The sequence below is a fragment of the Lissotriton vulgaris genome, chromosome 10 (genome assembly GCF_964263255.1).
Source record: "Lissotriton vulgaris chromosome 10, aLisVul1.2, whole genome shotgun sequence".
Lineage (NCBI taxonomy): Eukaryota > Metazoa > Chordata > Amphibia > Caudata > Salamandridae > Lissotriton > Lissotriton vulgaris.
In genome coordinates, this window is record NC_141698.1 from 15,129,945 (window position 1) to 15,150,451 (window position 20,507).

General features: G+C 50.2%; 1 protein-coding gene across 2 annotated transcripts in view; it reads right to left on the minus strand.

The window, feature by feature from the left end:
* Positions 1–1,072: 1,072 nt before the first annotated feature.
* The window catches only part of PDZD4 (PDZ domain containing 4), a 302,598-nt gene continuing 283,163 nt past the window's right edge, over positions 1,073–20,507 (minus strand). For both annotated transcript variants that reach the window (XM_086940233.1, XM_086940232.1), the window contains 2 exons: positions 17,262–17,372; positions 1,073–3,960 (listed from right to left, as the gene is read on the minus strand). In XM_086940233.1, coding sequence (XP_086796359.1) covers positions 2,410–3,960; positions 17,262–17,372 — 1,662 coding nt within the window. In that variant the 3' untranslated portion in view covers positions 1,073–2,409. The remainder of the gene's footprint in view (positions 3,961–17,261; positions 17,373–20,507) is intronic.

The window sequence follows — 20,507 nt, forward strand, 5'->3', positions numbered from 1 at the left end:
TGCTTCTGCTGTGTATGGTGACAGGCACTGTGCGCAGTGGGTGAATGCGGTCACCAAATGTCCTGTGCCTGGTGAACACTGTGTCCTGAGCACATACAGTTATATAGGCCGATCGGTTATAATGCACTTGTAATGCGGCGGGTGCGATGTCTGCCATGTTTGTGATGAAGTCTCCCATCCACCAAACTACATGGGGCCATAAGACATGCAACGTGCCAGGCTCCTGTCTGCCCTGGCTGCTGAGGGAGGACTGCGTTAGGGAATATTGAAGCCCAAAAAATTGACAGATGCCAATATTGTGACCAGAATATCGAGGGACAGACATTTAAAGAGGTAACTGCACAGAAGGAAACATGAATTTACTCTTCTTAACTCCACATCTACATACCTTGAAGGTGTATGTGGAGTTATATGTATAGAAAATCTATACAAACTCCTATACAACAATACAAACCTCTATACAGCTCCTAGCGCCCCTTCCCCACAGCACTTGTACAGCCGCTATGTTTGTATCCACGATGAGCCACTTGGCCCAGAGCTCCTCCAGAGCCTCCACGTTATAGCCATCGCCGGCTGGCCAACATCCCAATTCTTGCCCACTCTTCTGATCTTTTTCAGTAATGGTCGCTCTCCTTCCATGGGATGCCGTTGTTACTTACCCTAATTTCAAGTATTTATCTGCCTTGCCCATCCCGCATTGGAAATTCCTAATAATGTGCTCACCTGTGTCTCTGATGTCAAAGGCTCGCCCAGGAAGAACCCCTGGATGGAACCCCCAATTGTGTATGCAGTTACTTTCTGTTTTTTGGAATAGGCACTGACTTTATACTTTGATTTTGTCAAGACTTACTATTGGCTGAAGTGGTTCGCACACTTCTGCTGTGCAGTCAATCTTCCCGCCTCTTTTTTGGGTATTCTGCATGCGTGTATTTGCACAAACATACATGCACGCGTTCTTTCTTCCTCTCTCTCTCTCTCTCTCTCTCTCTCTCTTTCTCTCTCTCTCTCTCTCCCTCTCTCCCTCTCTCTTTCTCTATGACCTTCCAGAATGCAGGCTCCTGAGCATTCTCTTCGAGGCAACATCTTTATTAAAATACAGGATTGCCAGGGAGGGCTTCCCTGCATCTCCGAGGGCAGCGATGAAGGGGTGAAGTAGCGGCGGGAAGGGTTTGATGAGTGACCTGGTGCACCATGTGTTCATACCCACCATCCCCAGATGGCATCTAATAGGCAGTCCAGCTTGCTAGTACCACATAGGGTACAGGCGGTGCGGATGGAAGCAAACATTTACTGTTAGCCACAGAGCAGCGGGCACTACAAGGTCAGGGCAGGGTGAGCCGTTGACACTGGGGCTGGACACCACCGATTGGACAGACAAGACCCAGCCTAGAAAGGGAGCCTTGGAGAACCAAAGCTACAAGGAAGTTTGGCACTTTTTAAAAACACTCAGCCCTTCCTCCCGCCTTCTCTTTCGATCTCTTGCCATGCCCCCTTCCTGTCACCGTCATGTCAATGGGATCTCCTCAAAAATGGACAAACATCGCAAGCACAAAAGGACAAAAAAAGGGATAAGAAAGACGGCATGGTTCTTGATTGGCAGTGGGCGTGGCTTAGATGCACCCCCAGCCCTACTTGTAGCAACTGCCCCCCCCCCTCCCTTGATGCAATGCACGGGACGGTCCATCCAGGGCTGCAGGGCAGTGTTGTGCTTTGGGCCAGGCATAAACATTCAAGGGGTGTGCTTCTAGACTGCGGGCCCTGGAGGCGGGGAGGACCAACAGCGAGAACGCAAAGGCGCCTCCCTCGCTTCTCGGTTGTGGTAGCACACCCCCTCCAGGAGACCCCGCCACAGACATTGTGCTCATGATAGGTAACAATGTTGCTTTTTAGCTTTGAATGTGGTGGGGGTGGTTGAAGATTCCACTTGTACGAGTCATCTGACTCCACCTGAAGCGGCTTCCGGCGCTCCTCGCTCACTCGAGGCCCAGCTTCGACCCCAACCATGCAAGAATGCGCTGACTTCAGTAGCCGCCCTCTGTCACTCAAAGCACGCGGTCCTGACGCCTAAAAACATTCAAAATGGCGGAAACAGTCAACAGAAGGACGCATTGCTGGTTTTGTCGCATGTCAACAAAGGGAGAGCGAGAGGGCTCCCCTCCCAAAATGTGCTCCTCATTCTCAAGTAGACTTTGGCAACTTGATATGTTCTGTTGAGATTGAGGGGCCAGTGGACCTGGCAGAAAAGGCAATGGCAGTTAAGGCTCGGGTCGTACAAGCTCGCGGTCGAGCCTCTGAACTCTTCCAAAGACTAACTGATGAACCCAGTGGAGTGAAAAGATGACAGAAATCCATACGGAGGTATTTGTCCACTTTGGCCGAGGCCAGACCTTCCTGAAGGTGCGGTGAGGCCTACACCGTGGTCACTGAGAGCAAGGGGTTGTAGATTCTCTTGCCGTCGGCCGAGCGGGCCCCGTGGGCCAGCATCTCCTGGATGGTGATCCAGTTGTCCAGGATCTTCCTGTTGCGCTTCTTCATGGTCTTGCGGTGGCTCAGTGCAATGATGCTGAGCTCAGGACCGGTACCCTGCTGCTCCCGGAGGCAGTCCAACCGGCTCTGCATCATGAACTCTCTGCGCTTGCGCTGCTCTCGGGCTCGCACCAGGTGCCGCTTCCGCTCCTCTTTGCTCCAGTAGCGGCCCATCTTCATCTCACTCACGGCGTCATCATCTGTGGTCATACCACTTCGTTCCTCCTTGATCTTCATCGCCCGGGCCTTCAGCAGCCGGTCACGCACAGGCCTCTTGGCGACATAGCGTGTGCCATCGCTGCGCACCTTCACCTTCCACTCCATCCTTGGTTCGGGTTGAGGAGAGGCTTTGGCAGCTAAATTAAGTGTATCTGGACAGAGGTCTTCCAGTGATGGCTGGTGGTGCAGCTGCATGCAGCTTTGGTAGCGTTCACCCAAATGGCCATGCCCACCAGGACCCGCGCGGTGTCGACGGGAGAGATATGGACTTCCTTCACGGCTTGCTCGTTCCAAGGCACCAGCGCCGTGGGCCACTTTAGGACTGCGGCGGACCCGTTCTTCTGATGGTCTTCGCCCTTCGCAGGTAAGCGTGCGGAACTTTGCAGGACTGCCCTCTGGGCTGGCAGGGTAGGGAAGTGGTATCTTTTGCTGTGGTCGGTTCAGGTTGTAGTTGCTGTCGGTGGGAGTCATACCTTGCCGCAGTACTGTGTTGGTGACGCGCCGGAGTGGGCTCTCCGGCAGGGGCTCAGCCACCAGAGGGGTGCTGCGGCAGCTCTCGCCCGTGTTGTAGGCGCTGGTGGTGTCCTTGTCGGAGCGCTCTGGTAGCTCGGTGATATCCGACAGCTCGTGCTTCTGGGGGTCTCCATTGCCACCAAAGTCGTAGAGACCCTCCTCCTCAAGAAGCCAAGCCTTCATGCAGCGCTCCCGCAGCTGCTGCATCTTCTGTGCTCGCAGGATGTTCCTGCATTTGAACTCCAGGTGCCTCAGTTCCTCCTCCAACATGGCCACCTCATGGCCCAGGCTTTCGTTTCGGTTGACGTCCAGGGCCCGGCCACGGGCAAAGAGCGGCCCTAGGTCGTTGCCATTCTCCAAGTGGCACTTGATCTCCAGCAGCTCCCGGTAGCGCTCGTACTCCTCGTCTGTCAGTCCGGGCATGTCGGCCAGACCATCTGCTGCCAGCAGGGAATCCATGCTGTAGTGGAAGTCTCGGCTCTGTAGGGCGTCGCCCTTGGCCCGGAAGCGGCGGGCGCTTCCTGGCGTGTTGGTGGCGTTGGTGTTGCTGTTGCTGGTCTGGTCATCACCCAGGATGTCGTGCTCCGAGCTCTCCTCGTTTCGGGTACTCTCGTCGGTCCGGCCTACCCCGCTATCCAGCTCCTGGCTGTTGCTCAGCGCCCTCATTGCGTCGGCCGCCTCTTTGTCGCCCTCTATCTCCGCCTGTGAAAGCAAAATAACAGCACTTGGTTACAAGAGTAAAAATGATTTGCATTCAGATCTTTCGTGCCTCTCTCTACATAGTTCTGTACAGTTTACTGGCTGGCCGATGGACAGGCCACACACCCATATCCTTCTTTAAATTATTTTTTTTCGTTCAACATCTTTATTGATTTTTAGAAGAAATTAACATAAATAAATCAAAATTAAGTTCAATCAAGAGTGGAAAGAAACAAAGAGGAAAAAAAACAGCACTTGGTTACAAAAGTGAAATGTTTTTAGCATTCAGATCTTTCAAGCCTTTGTCTACATGGTTCTGAATAGGGCTGACTTATGGGCAGGAAACACACCTATATCTTCCATAAAATGAATTTTTTAGTTCAAAATCTTTATTGATTTTTAGAACACATTAACATAAATAAATCAAAATTAAGTACAATAAAGAGTGGAAAGAAACAACGAGGAAAAATAACCTTAAAAGGCTCAAGTCAAAATTTAAATAAAAATCCCAAAAATCACACATATCCTCGAGCAGTAAGTAGTCAGTAGACAGATTGACCATAGCTCATAATTGTGAGGTATTCACTTTGTCGCCACGAGAGAGCGCTGCCGGCCTGTACCTTCCCTTGCACTGCAGGCTGCACCGCCCCATCACTCTATTATCTTCTAGTAAAGGCGAGCCAGGAATGCAGAGGGCGGGAGCAGGCAGTGCCCAAGAAAACAACCGACTGAACACCTCTGCAGAGCTAAAGATAGCCACATCTGTACCCTGACATGTGAGGGTCACACATGGAGCATCAGAGCAGCCGTGCAGCTGCGAAAAGCAGCATCAAAGCCAGAAAACTAACGAGGTGGAGGTGGGGGAGGGGAAACCAAGGAAATCCTCACAGGCACCACTGGAAGACACCTACAGTGCCTGGCGAGGCCTCAGAAACAATGTCAGCCAGGGACAGGCAGGGCGCATCCCTGCAGACCGGGAGGGGGTGAACTGGAGAGAGCAGGGATAATGCAGGTGAGAGAGGAGGGTTAGGAGGTGTGAGAGCGCCTGGAATGGAGGGGAGTAAAGATGGAGAGAGGTGGCGCTATCCCTTGGTACCGCCCTCTCCAGCCCTCTTCGTGGGTCTGCAATGCCACCTGGCACCTGCAGCAAACAGACCTTCTCGGGGCCAAGTGACGTTACCAACCCACCCGCTCTACCGAATCCATGAAGTTTGTGATATAAACACCTGTGGGTGCAGGTGAGAAGCGGGGGTCCGAGCAGAGGTGCTTCAGCTGCGGACAGGTGAGTTGGGTGCGAGGACACTGTCTGACACATTGGGGCATATTTACAATGAAGTGGCGGAGTGAGGCGCCAGCCTCCTTGGCTGAACACCTCTCTTCGCCACTTCTGACACGCAGTGCTGCACCGTATTTACAAGGATATGAAGCAGCCTTGCGGCTCACCCTGTGCTGGCATTACGTTTAGCAGCCTAGCGCCAACGCAGGCCCCCTTGCACAATAGTGCCAGGGTGTCAGCGTGCAGGGGAGGATCGTTTATGAGAAGGAAGGTGTCCCTTCCGGCCCATAAACAATCCTAAAATACCATGTTGTCCCTTCCATGTGCGCGGCTTCATGCAGCACACATGGAAGTTACATATGGCATGTTTTTAAGGCTTGTTTTTGCACCGGAAGGGACACCTTCCTTCACAAACAGTCCAAGGCGTTTTGCTTTTTCCATGTGGGCTATACAAGGCCGCCCACATCAAAAAAGCAAAAACGAGGAGAAATAAAGCATTTCTCCTCGTTGTGTCAACTTAAGACCAGGAGGCATATTTACAAACCCCTAGCGCCTTTCAGTGACGTTGTGTTGGCGATAGGGGCCTCGCCTTATTAACAAGGCAGCGTTAAGCCATTTAAAGTGGTTTAAGGCTGCCTTGTAGGTAAGACCCCATTTTCTGCTATGCTTGGTGTGAAAGGCGTGGGCAGTGAGTGTTGGGGTGTGCGGTTCACGGCTACACCCATTGTTTTTGACGCTACAACCTATTTACAAATGCAGCATAAATAGGTGGCAGCCAGGAAAAACCTGATCTTAAGTTGGCGAAACGAGGAGAGATGCTTTATTTCTCCTCGTTTTAGCTTTTTCCATGTGTGCTGCCTTGTGCACCACACATGGAAAAAACAAAACACCTTGGATTGTTTGTGTCCCTTCCTCCACTGCAGCACTCACTGCCGAGCCCTTTCACGCTAAGCATAGCAGGAAATGGGGCCTTATTTACAAGGCATCTTTAAGCCACATTGTGTCTTAACACTCCTTGTAAATAAGGCGAGGCCCCTATCACCAGCACAACGTCACTGAACGTGACATTGTGGTGGCAATAGGGGCTTCCACATATCCCCCTTAGATCCATACGCCCATGGTGCTGTCAGGGTCCTCACCATGGCTGTGGTGATGCAGTCAGGGCTGAGATACCCAGACTCACTGGCAGATGTTACCAGACTAATGGTGGTGCAGGAACCGCCATAGGGGAGCGCACTGTGGGAAGGGGGAGCTGCGCAAGCGCGGGAACCAACACCTCACTCACCACAAAGCTTTACTAAAGGCGGATGCACCGCAGTTCAACACACTCACTCCAGCAGCTTCCTCGTCTCCCTCCTACTGCTTTTACTTTTTAACTCCTTCAAACTCCTTGATGTGTTCTCTGGGCTTTGGGCAATACTTGTTGCCTCATCCAATGCCGGCTCTTGCATGCACAGTAACTCCTCCTGAAGTTTAACTTTGCTGAAGCTGTCAATGGATTGTTCTCTTGTTGCTCCCACCTGTATGTCCTTTCATTTACACGTCACTTCCGGTGTGCATCGTACCACCACAAACTGTTCCAAACTTGCACCCGGTATCTGCAATTCAACTTAATCATCTTCCCGTTCACTTCTGGCAAAATGGGAATTGTTTAATATTCTGCCTTCCACCCCCAAACTCCAGCCAGCTTGTGCTTGGCCACAACACCCCCACCATCCAATATGGCTGCCACATTTACTTAGTGAAGAACTCTAATCTCCTTTTAGTCCTTCCTCTCTTCTATTGGCCATCTGATCGCCCTGGAGTAGAGATCCCCAATGAGGTAGGAGGAAGGCATGTTTGGAGCCTTCCTTCAGTAAGTTTAGGGCTAGATAGAACTTTGTTCTATTCCATTCATGAGGATTTCTAAAATGCATGGCGACCCAGGAGGGCCTCCCGGCACTAAGACAGCATTCAGGCCCCGTGTCTTGGCCGAACATATGCGCTGAAAAGAACAGTTTTAAAAAAGTTCTGAATTTTGGCCCAACTGTTTTCCTAATTTGCAGTGGGAGAGCATCCCATAGCTTGGAGGCAAGGAAGGCGATGGAGCCTCGTCCACTCCTGCTCTCTTCACCCTGCGGACTATGAACAGTTGTTGGATAGTGGAGCGCAACGCTTTTGTGGGGTTGTAGGGTGTTAGCAGTAACCCTGGGCAAAGTACGCGAAGTAGCGCTACGCGTAGCTACCCAAAGTGCACTACGCGAGCTACGCGTAGCACTTCACGAACTGCGTAGTACCCTGTTCGCGCTGTGCAAGTAACCCTGGGCGTAGTACGCGAAGTAGCGATACGCATAGCTACGCAAAGTGCACTTCGCAAGCTACGCGTAGCACTTCGCGAACTGCATAGTACCCTGTTCGCACTGTGCAAGAAGCCGTTTTCAATGATTGCACAGTGCAGACAAGCATTCGGCACTGTGCAATCATTGCAAACAGCATCTTGCACAGTGCGACCAGGAGTTTTCTGCCGCTCAAGTCGATTTTTACTCGAGCTGCAGCTTTCTCAATGCAGACTGGTAGTTTCAAATCATGAGCGGTCGCGAGCATACGCCACCACTGGCAGTGAGAAACCTGACCTCCCCTCATTGAGAATCTCGCCGGGAGGTTTATTTTCCACGCTCGCGATCGGCAACTTGATGTTGCTGATCGTGAACGAGGAAAAAATCCCACCGGGATGTCATTTTGCTTGCTCGCAGTCGCCAACTTGACGTTGAGGACCGCGAGCAAGCAAAAAATGACTGTTGCACTACGCTACGCGAGTTTGCACTGTGCTATGTGCAATTTGCATAGTGCAAAGTAGCGCAAACTTCGCAAACTACGCGAGCGTAGCGTAGTGCTTTGCCCAGGGTTAGTTAGCAGCTTTTGATTCAGCTTCGGTCCTTTTTTATAATTTTCTCGATGAGCAAGGCAAAGTGACTTCAGGTGAATTTTTTTGAGGGCTGGCATCCAGTGCAAGGTGGCCGGGGCTGCAGTTGCCGATGGCCTGTGGCATTTTGAGTAACCAGGAGTCTTTTTACGACACACTTGGGACTTCCCAAGAATAGTGAGTTTTCATAGTCTAAGTCATGAGATAACTAAGCCTTGCACCACCACTCTACGAAAGGGTTTAGGCAGATATCTCAATAGCTTTCTCAGAGTTCTGAGAAGGCCGAAACATGTTGCCGCCAATTTCTTAGTTTGGGTTTCCATTGAAGGCTCATTGTCGAGACAGAAGTCTAAACTCTTGACCTCCGTTTCAGGGGTGGGTTGTATGCCAAGAAAGTCTTGTGAATTCAGCTCCATCTACCTGGCGGGGTTGTTCCCCACCACCATCACCTCCGTCTTCTCTACATTTAATTTAAGACTGCTTGTAGCCATCCAGTCTACTACATGCTCAGAGCAGTGAATGAGATGGGTGGACGTCCGTTCAGTTTGATGAGAGAGGGAGATGTTTATTTGCGTGTCATCAGCGCAGGATTTCGAGGAGAAACCATTTGCCTTTATGACCTCTGCCAATGGGTGGACGTACAGGATGAACAGAGTGGGGCTTAGTGAGGAACCCTGAGGGACCCCACATTTTAGGGAATGAATTTTCGACTGTGCGGCTTCTCCACACACTTGTTGTGTGGCTTGTTCTCAGGCCCAGCTGTGTTGTCGACTCCTGCTGCCAGCCTCACCTCTTGGGGTACCTCGCTGGATCTAGGCCTTGCTGACGCCTGTGTTGTTCACCAAGTTCGAAGGAGGCTTTGCACAGTTTCCTTTGCGTGTCAGCCTATGCGGCACGAGTAATACCTTGAAATTATAACGCAGTCAATGGACTTGTGCCACCACATGTCACCCAGCAGTGTAGCTGTACTCTCTTGACAAATAACAAGCTTCTACCTTCTTCTTAGTGACGCTGTCAGTTTCTGTTATGCGGCGGGCCCCCTTAAGTCACTCACGTCAGGTAGTGTAGTCGCAATGGATGTAGGGTAAAAAAGCAGGTGCCACAAAGTTTTTCTCGCCCTTTACCCTGCACAGTATTAATCTGCAGGTGATCAAAGGGAAAATCTCCTCCCCTGGTCCAGTGGGCTTTAGGCCCTCAGTTCCTTTTCACCAGTGACAAGATACATAACCACAAGAGAGAGACTTATTGGCTGCGGTTAAGGAGCATATCCAACACACAAGACCAGCCAGAAAGGTGTCATTGCCAAGATGAGGAGTCGCCATCTCTGCGTTCCATGCCAGGCGGGGCTAAGACTGCCAGGGTGCTGGGCACAGCTTTAAAGGAATGCATTATAAAACATCCTAACTCAGACATGCTCCTCTTACTGCATTATATATAGATTTGGAGAGACCCAATAAACCATTGTAGGCTTGGGCAAAGGATGATTTCGATTCGAGAGGGCGACCGTTTCTATTGAGGAGGTCCATTCTTCGTGTGATTTATACCACGAGTCTGGATTTTCAACTAAGAACTTCATCATAATTATACAAATCCCCGTATTATTACATGAACACAGAAGCGAGTACAGATCCTCCCATTTTGAAATATATTCAAGTCGGCGACCAACTTCACGTTCGCCCTTTTCCTCCAAGGGGCTTTCTTTGTGAATAACACTAGTCCTGATGATGGTCTATAGATGCCAACAAACAAGACCGAAACGTCGACCAAAACATCATCTCCACAGCATTTCAGCACTGGAAGAAACCTTTATACATCTATGAATTTGGTTTTCTTCGTTTATTAATGGAGTTGATGATATGTTGTGAATTGAACAGTTAATTTATATGTACAGCTATTCATGACTTTCACTTGAAGATTGCTTCTTTTTTAACCCCATGATTCAGATCCATTGATTTGCTCAAATACAAGACTTTTCAGATATAAATAGTTTGCTGTGTGCTTATTCTCTTCTTCTCTCTTTTGGATCCTCATTGAATGTGTTTTTGAACTACTTTAAAATGTACCAGTTATCCTAGAGATACAAATAGGTTTAATTGCTTAAAAACCTTTGATTGACATGTGTGGAATTATAGGTACTTAGTCAATTAACAAAATCCCTTGTAGTCACCTCTTACGGAATGGCACGTTGGGCCGCATGGTGAGGAGACCTGTGGATGATCTCATCAGGTGGAGACAATGTATGGGCAGGGTGTCATCATCAAGAAGCGACAACCCTGGCATTATCAATGCAGCTTGGAATAATGTCTTCTGTGTCAGCCAGGAGGGCTGTGTGTCAGTATTCAAAGAGGGTCTAAGGAGGACCAAGGCTCATCGGCCACCCAGGCTGCTTGGAGACCTCACTCCAGGTTCATACCAAGGCACCACCAGCACGGCCCAGAAGAGTCACATCATGCCTTACAATGCAGCAGCAAAACCTGAGGAGAGGTGAGAATGGTGGGCGTTCGGGCACACCTGGCACTGGTCACACGAAGTAGGCAAACTGAGCAGCCATGACACCACTGGGTGCTCCATGGATGGCTCAGTGGTGCCCTCTAATGGTGAGCCGTCAAAGAACATGGGCACATGATCCGCAAAGGTCGCTGCATTCAGTAAGAAGTCTGTAGAAGATTCCTGGAAGCTGTAGATTCTTCCCCCTTCTTTCTCAGTCCTGGGTGTTTCAAAGTTCCTAGGTTGTTATTGTTAATTAGATCTATACAGCACATGGATACCCAGGCATGGTTTCCCAGCGCTATGCTACCAAACGGATCCAGCGACACGTCAGAAGGCTGTTCCTATTCCAGGAGGTTTAGAACAACCATGTTTTCAACCTCTTCCAGAAAGTCAGAAGGGGTCGACAGGCCTCAGATCAGGGGGGGTGGGGGGGGGGGGGATTTCATAGCTTAGGGTCTAAGAAGAAAAAGGCCAGACCTCCTTGCCGGGATCTACTGATTCTAGGAACTAAAGCAAGGTTGAGATTACTTGAGCGCAAGGATCGACTGGGTGCTTACGGTGACACAAGAGACCTAAGATAGACAGGGCCGGAATTGGATGGACATTTATGCTCATAACACAGTGATTTGAATTAGACGCGGCGCACAATAGGCAGCCAGCGAAGTTCTCGGTCGGGTCCTTCCTTCTTCCATGAGTTGGTGCTGAGGAAAGTCTAGAAAATCACAAGAAACGAGTTCAATCCGCATCCACCGCTGACACTCGTACGCATTTCCATCATGTTTCTCGACAGCGCACCAGGATCCACACGCTCCTTTTGGTACTTGCCCAAAAGCACGTGGCTACCCAACCTGGAGTACCTTGCCTTCTCAAACGTTGGCGGAATACACGTGCCACACACACTGTCACTTATCCCTCCGCCCTTCTGATAAGTAGGTTGGCACAAGACCTAATTATAGGTAAGCAGCCCATTGGGTTTGTGCACTCGTCTTTACTATATTGCAAGCCGATCTCGTCACGCCCGTAATACTCCGAGTGCCCCCTAGTAGGGGTTACTAACAGTCACCTTTTCCCTTGGTCTAGACGAATTGAACCACCAATACCGGTTACCCTGATACTGGACAATTGCCTGGTACGATAATAATCCTTTACATTGGGAGCAACACCACCCAGGTAAATGGCAGATACCCGGGAACAGCATTAGCCATGTTGGCTGTTGGGTGGTTTCTAATATCCTCTAACTTTCTGGTTACAGATATCCGTTTGAATACTCCCTCCCAACCACCAGCATCATTCATATACTCACCTCCTTGAGGTAATTGGACCCCATAATAGCTGGCTGCGCCCGTTGTTTTTAAATAAACACGCATCTCGGGTTTCTTCGGCACCGCCAGACATGCATGTGCTGCATGCTGGTTCACTCCTGCAGCACCACGATAGTTTCATGTTTTAAATTAATCGGCCAGCACAACAATTGAACTAGCCTAGCCGTTAGTATACACAATTGGCATGCCACTACACTCAACTTGCGCTGTCAACAGTAGTTGATTATGGCATGAATTGTTCACCATCGCGCCGTAATTAATTGGCACTGGTTGCTTGACACCTTCACTTGAATGTTCTATAACACCTTAAGGATGGCATGAGGTTGCCGTGTAATAAGGGTTGAATATTACAGCTGGACAAACATATTGTTACTTATTCCCTTCTTTGGCATGAATTGTTCACCATCGCTCCGTAATTAATTGGCACTGGTTGCTTGACACCTTCACTTGAATGTTCTATAGCACCTTAAGGATGGCATGAGATTGCCGTGTAATAATTGTTGAGTATTACAGCTGGATAAATATACTGTTACTTGTTCCCTTCTTCCCTGTCAATACAGGCTCTCTACATTCAGGCTAACATTGGAAGTCCTGATGATGATCCACTATTAACAATTGGATCGAAACGCTGTCGACACAATATTTGGGCTAAACAATAAGTGTACTATTATGTGCCAAAAAGTGTATGTTTCCCACATATGTGAAGCAAATGCATTTTGAATAATCTCTTTGCTCATGCCTTTCAAATGCCTGAAATACCCTAGTACTTGTATGTTTTGATTGTATGTGTAGCATCGTGGATGCAGGATTGTGTCCCACTGCCTTATTGTTTGTTCGTCTGATTAAGCTTATCTACAATACATTGAATAAATTTCAAAGTCCGGCTGGACTTTTTCTTTGTTATAGAGCTCATTGTGGCCTATAATTATTATTAAGTTTAGAAATTCTCTTTTCAAGGACCATTTGTTCTTAAATTAACACACACTGTCACAGCCTTGCCTGATGGTTATCCCAAGACCTCCGGCACCAATTGACTAATTTAATCCCAGCTGCATCAAGTGATGCTCAATTTACGAGACAAAGTTCTCAGAGCAACATTTGACGGGAAGGAGCTCTGCTCTGATGAGAAGGCACGTTTATTGATTGCAAGATCTTTACGGGAGATCACCTTCAAGTCCAGTGAACCTCTCCCCATAAGTGGCCTTTCCTCAGTGATTGATAGAACCTGTCCGTATCTGGGCTTCAGGGTTCCTTGAGCCGCAGGCAAACGTTTTAAAGATTGGTCAATTTAAGCAGAAGCATCCGGAGGGAATCTATGCTTTTCACCCGCTTGTGTCAGAGCGAAAAAAGCAAAAATGGCTCCTCCCATGTCTGAAACCATCTATCTTCTGTTTGTGGGAAGTGTTGGGGTACGTGTCCTTGAACCCCAAGGCTTGCTGGTTGATTCAAACAGGGGTGGGTGGGGAGCAAATTAATGATTGAAACTCAGATCTGTGTCTGGGGGTAAATATTTGACAATGTTCAGCGTTCCGTCCATCATCTGTTTGTGTGGCTGGTGGCTCCCTTCTCCCTGTGTTTCTTCGCCACCACCTCTTCAAGTCTTCCTGCCAGAGGAGCCTTTCAAGGTAGTAGCCAGGATAGGGCCGTCCCTCTTAGATCTTAAAAACTTCATATTCCATAGTGCATGTAAGGTCTGCGGACTGTTTGCATCAACATAAGACACACATATTCCAATGCTTCCATGAGCGGCTGGTCAGAGCTCCTGCCAGGCAAGAGAATCGACTGCTTTTCAACTGGGGAACCACAGCCGCAGCCACCAAGTCCACATTATTTCTGTTGTGTGGAGGTTCAGGGTGCGGCACGCACGCAACCTGGCTTCATCCTGGACTCCTCCCTCTCCATAACCAGACAAGTCAACGCCGTCTCCTCGTCATGCTTCAACACCCTGCGCATGCTCCGTAAGATCTCGCAGTGGATCCCCACCGAAACCAGGAAGATGGTCACCCAGGCCCTCGTCACCAGCCGACTGGACTACGGCAACTCCCTCTACGCCGGAACCACAGCAAAGCTCCAGAAAAGACTCCAGCGCATTCAGAACGCCTCCGCACGACTCATCCTGGACATTCCCAGACACAGCCACATCTCCGTACACCTGAGAAACCTGCACTGGCTCCCCGTCAGCAAGAGAATCACGTTCTGACTCCTCACCCACGCACACAAGGCTCTCCACAACCAAGGCCCAAGATACCTCAACGACCGTCTGACCTTCTACACTCCCACCCGCCAGCTACGATCGACCAGCCATGCCCTCGCCGCCGTCCCCCGCATCCGAAGAGCCACAATGGGAGGAAGATCCTTCTCCTACCTGGCGGCCAAGACGTGGAACTCCCTCCCGACCCACCTCCGCCTGACCCAAGACCACCTCGCCTTCAGGAGACAACTCAAGACCTGGCTGTTCGAGCAGTAGCAGACCCCCCTCCCCATGCGCCTTGAGACCCTCCGGGTGAGTAGCGCGCTATACAAATATACAAATGTTTTGATTGATTGATTGGAGCGGTGCTCTCCACCTGTATGTCCGTGCCCTCTGCCTACCTGTCTGTCCTGACACTGTTTGTTTCAGCGCCTCTGTCGTGGTTCCTGGTGCCTGTCTCTCCTTGCTCTGTTTGTTTCCGTGTATCTGTGTCAGTCACCTGGGCCTGTCTCTCCTCACTCTGTCTTTCTCAGTGTCTGTGAGACCCCTCTGCATGTTTCTCCTTACTCTGTCTGTTTCTGCGTCTTTGTGCCAGATCCCTTTACCTGTCTCTGATCACACTGTTTGCGGCAGTGTTTCTGTATCAGCCCCCTGTGCCAGCCCCGCACACTCTCTGCACCCCTGTGTCAGCCCCTGCCCCGCACAATCTCTGCACCCCCTTTGCCTCCCTGCCCCAGGCTCTCACTTTCCCTGTGCCAGCCCCTGCCCCTCATACTCTGTACATCCCCTCTATCCCCTGCCTCTCACACTCTTTTCACCTCCTTTGCCCCCTTTCTCTAAACTCTCTCTTTTCCCTGTTTCATCCCCTGCCCCTCACACTCTCTACACCCCCTTGCCTCCCTGCCCCTCACACTCTCTGCGCCCCCGGGTCCTCCCTGACCCTCACACTCTCTGCACCTCGTGCCCCCTGCCCCTCACACTCTCTGCACCCCCGATGCCAGCCCCTGCCACTCACTCTCTGCGCCCCGGCCTCCTCCCTGCCGCAGGCTCTTTTCCCGGCCTGCCCTCCTTCTGACACGCGCTGGGTCTTCGGGGAGAGCTCCGCTCAGAGTCACGTGCCCCGCGCAATTATCCGCGGATGAAGCGGTGCTTCAAGGAGCTGTCAGCGCTGAGCTGCGCAGGGCTTCTGGGCGCACGGTCCCTGGGGACCCGAGGGCGCGGGTGAAGGCCGCCGCGGCAATTACCGGGTGCTGAGTCCTCGGAAAAGAAGGGCCCTTGTAGGACGAGAACAAACACTCACTGGGATTGCTGGGAGGGCACACCTTGTTTGTTCCTTGAGAAACCACACTCTGTTAAAACAGAACTAGCAAAAACCTGGACTCCAGAGTGCAGACAGCCAGAATCCCAGTCTTACATACATATCTCCTAACAAAAACTGTAACCCATAATTCCAAACCCAAACTCACACTTCACAAATTTTAGGACTGGTTTCATTTATTATTTTAACTCCAGGCCTAGCATTTTTCTAGGCAAGTGCTTAACAGGTACGGGCACTTGGTCTCCTGTGGACGGGAAGGACGTGGGCAGCCTGCCCCATCATCCTAGCCATGGCCAGCCAGGGGTCCATATGGGTCGCCGTGGTGTGTTCGTGTTGAGTCTGGGTCGCCCTGGTGTGTTCGTGTTGAGTCTGGGTCACCATGGAGTGTTCGAGTCTGAGTCATCGTGGTATGTTCGTGTTATGTCTGGGTCGCCATGGAGTGTTCGTGTTGAGTCTGGGTCGTCGTGGTGTGTTCGTGTTGAGTCTGGGTCACCATGGAGTGTTCGAGTCTGGGTCGTCAAGGTGTGTTCGTGTTGAGTCTGGGTCACCATGGAGTGTTCGAGTCTGGGTCGTCGTGGTGTGTACGTGTTGAGTCTGGGTCACCGTAGAGCGTTCGAGTCTGGGTCTTCGTGGTGTGTTCGTGTTGAGTCTGGGTCACCATGGAGTGTTCGTGTTGATCTGGGTCGTCGTGGTGTGTTCATGTTGAGTCTGGGTCGCTGTGGAGTGTTCGTGTTGAGTCTGGGTCGCCGTGGTGTGTTCGTGCTGAGATGCGTCTACTGGGCATCAACGAAGGCTCTCCAGGGTGATGTTTGCAGCTTCCCCTGAAGTCCTGAGCTGAGACCTAGTTTAGAACCATTGCTTTGGTCGTATCTTGTCGTGGTTTCATCACTGTGAGATTGATTTTGGGTTAAACCGTAATGTCTTTGCTTATTCACTGGTTGGTCCCTCCGTGCATCTCGACCAGGGTGGAGAGACGAAGGGGCATATTTACCAGGACTGATGCATCAGCATTGATGCGTCATATTTTTTGTGCCTGCCGCAAATGCCCTAACGACGCCATGGATGCATTGTATTTACAGTATAGGGCTCCATGGCACAAGGATTCACGGATGCGTCAGAAATTCTGACGCATCTTTTAGCTCTAAAGTGACACATTGCTGGAGTTGGTCGTAAGACCGGCGCAACTCCAGCAATACGTCAGAACACAGATGTAAGTCTCATGCTAAAAGCCCTGCATCAATCCTTACGCCTGGTTTGAGGAGGCATAGGGATTTTGAGGCAGTCAAGTCATAGAGTGACACCGTGAAATGTACATTTCACTGCGTCAGTTCTATGTGGCTTCTAGCATGGAAACGCCTACCCTGCATACGTTATACCTGGCGCAGGTATAATGTGACACAAGCCTCGACAACTGACACATTGGGCCCAATGCATCAGTTTGTAAATATGGAGCAGTGTGGAGCACTGATTGTGCTGCCGCTGCGTAAAAAGAAAAATGACGCTACCTTGGCACTAGCTCTTTGTAAATATGCCCCTAAATCCGGTGACATTTAGGGGACTTTTAGCAGGTGTGTCAAATAAATGAGGTACCACCATACCATCCGGAGGTCTCACAGCAGTTGTGTCCATTGGATAAAATAAAACTGTATCACGTCGCATAAGATCTGGGGGCTTTCAGGAAGTGTGCCCAATAAATGAGATATGAACATACGATATGACGCGAGATCTGGGGGGCGTGCTGTAGGTATGCCCAATAGATGAGTGATGCCACAAAGACCCAGCCAGACGGGAACTCACTGCCGTACCTGAGATGGCGAGGGGGATTTCACTTTCCGCAACTGCAGCTCATCCTCGATTTCTGAGCCAAAGTCATCGAGAAGGTCGTCTCGGTCGCTGTCCTTCCAGCGCTTGGTGAGCTGCAAGGAAGCAAACACAGCAGGAGAACATCATCTGCTTGGTTCTTTCCACACAATCCTTATTAGCTGCTGAGATTTCAGCTCTATGACCTTCCCCATAGGTGACTCATAGCGCCGCCCTGAGAACCAGTAGAGCATCAGTGGAGGGGCAACCGCAAAATCGATTAGAACTTCAGTCCAAAACGCTCGGAAAGCACCACCCTAAGGACTTTTGAAACACCAACCCTGGAATGGTGGAGAGCACCACTACAAGAGAGAACCAACTCAAGAACTGTGGAGAGCCCTTACCCAAGGGCGTGTGACAGCCCCAACCAAGAACTGTGGAGAGCCCCAACCCAAGGGTGTTTGAGAGCACCAACCCAAGGGTTTAGGAGAGCACCAACCCAAGGGTGTATGATATCCCCAACCAAGAACTGTGGAGAACCTCAACCAAAGGGTGTATGAGAGCACCAACCAAAGGGTTTAGGAGAGCCCCGGCCCAAGGGTGTATGAGAGCACCAACCCTAGAACTGTGGAGAGCCCTGACCCAAGGGTGTATGAGAGCCCCAACCAAGAACTGTGGAGAGCCCCAACCCAAGGGTGTATGAGAGCACCAACCAAGAACTGTGGAGAGCCCCAACCCAAGGGTGTATGAGAGCACCAACCAAGAACTGTGGAGAGCCCCGACCCAAGGGTGTATGAGAGCACCAACCCTAGAACTGTGGAGAGCCCTGACCCAAGGGTGTATGACAGCCCCAACCAAGAACTGTAGAGAGCACCAACCCCAGGGCGTATGAGAGCACCAATCCAAGGGTGTATGACAGCCTCAACCAAGAACTGTGGAGAGCCCCGACCCAAGGGTGTATGAGAGCACCAACCCAAGGGTGTATGAGAGCCCCAACCCAAGGGTGTATGAGAGCCCCAACCCAAGGGTGTATGAGAGCACCAGACCTAGAACTGTGGAGAGCCCTGACCCAAGGGTGTATGACAGCCCCAACCCAAGGGTGTATGAGAGCACCAACCCAAGGGTGTATGAGAGCCCCAACCAAGAACTGTGGAGAGCCCCAACCCAAGGGTGTATGAGAGCACCAACCAAGAACTGTGGAGAGCCCCAACCCAAGGGTGTATGAGAGCACCAACCAAGAACTGTGGAGAGCCCCGACCCAAGGGTGTATGAGAGCACCAACCCTAGAACTGTGGAGAGCCCTGACCCAAGGGTGTATGACAGCCCCAACCAAGAACTGTAGAGAGCACCAACCCCAGGGCGTATGAGAGCACCAATCCAAGGGTGTATGACAGCCTCAACCAAGAACTGTGGAGAGCCCCGACCCAAGGGTGTATGAGAGCACCAACCCAAGGGTGTATGAGAGCCCCAACCCAAGGGTGTATGAGAGCCCCAACCCAAGGGTGTATGAGAGCACCAGACCTAGAACTGTGGAGAGCCCTGACCCAAGGGTGTATGACAGCCCCAACCCAAGGGTGTATGAGAGCACCAACCCAAGGGTGTATGACAGCCTCAACCAAGAACTGTGGAGAGCCCCGACACAAGGGTGTATGAGAGCACCAACCCAAGGGTGTATGAGAGCCCCAACCCAAGGGTGTATGAGAGCCCCAACCCAAGGGTGTATGAGAGCACCAACCCAAGGGTGTATGAGAGCACCAACCCAAGGGTGTATGAGAGCACCAGACCTAGAACTGTGGAGAGCCCTGACCCAAGGGTGTATGACAGCCCCAACCAAGAACTGTGGAGAGCCCTTACCCAAGGGTGTGTGAGAGCACCAACCAAAGGATTTAGGAGAGCCCCAACCCAAGGGTGAATGAGATCCCCAACCAAGAACTGTGGAGAGCCCTTACCCAAGGGCTTGTGACAGCTCCAACTCAAGGGTGTATGACAGCCCCAACCAAGAACTGTGGAGAGCCCTGACCCAAGTTTTTTATAGCATTTTTGGACCCTAGTACAATTTTCCTGATTCATGCCTTTATATAGGTATAAATCACCTTGTCCTTATATAGGCATAGAAATCATGACCATATTTAGACATAGCCAAAGCAGTCCAAATACAGGCATGGATACTTCTACAAGTTCTGAAAAGCCACAACGATTTCTTGGAAAACCCACCTTCAGCAGTCAGGGACTTCCCCTTGCTTGAATATTGATTTGTCCAAGAACTCATGGAGTTTTCAAAGAACTGCCATTCATTGATGACGTTATTATGTCCAACCTTACGTCAAACTCGGCACCTTCAAGGTATGAATATGCCCACACTTGCCCAGGCAAATACACGGTGGCTTGTAGCAGTTCGACTATCTACTTGCCCGACGCAGCTCGCTTCAGCAAGTGCGAAAGAAGCCGACCCTCCAGCAGACGCACTGAGAGAGATGCTGACTTTTTTCTTGCCGAGAAATCCAGCTCCAGTGTTTCCAAGCTCCCCTTGCGGGGTGTTGGGAAATCGAGTCCTGAGAGAGAGATACCAGACCTCCTTCATTCTAAAACCAAGGTACGGAGCTGATTAGACCCTAAGAGAATTCTTGGATAGATTCTTGGCAAAGAATATTAAACCTATGCTACACCTCACTTACTTCTTCCCTCGTACTAGACTTAGGTTAGGTACATCGGGGTAGGCGTATTTTAGAAGCACTAGTTGAGTACTTTTAGTATTTATTATTTATGTATGTATTTTATGGCTTAGAAACCATACCATGCTTTTACAGTATTATTTCATAATACTCTTCTTGCTGTACGTATTATACTTTGCAGCCAGTATTACGATTGTAGCAGTTTATTTCCTCTGCATGAGAAAGAAGACTGTTCAATAAATAATTTTGTTGAAAACGCCCGTCTCTCTATTTCTCTGCACCTCTGGTGAAACGAAGCATGCACTATTGACTGAGTCAAATATCTATCTATTGTTTCCACGACTCTGAAGATACGTTTTATCTTGGGGAAACAAAGTTGTCATGTTTATGCGGTTGTCAGAAACTAATCCCTTCTTGTTCATTCGAGAAAGTTTCTAGTGACCTCTGAGCTAGCTGGCACTCACAATTAATTTTAATATATTCAATAGAGACCTAGTCGACCTAAGTCCTACGTCAATTCTATAGGATATATTATTCCAATGCACGGAGCCTATTGGGAATATAGAAACTACACTACAA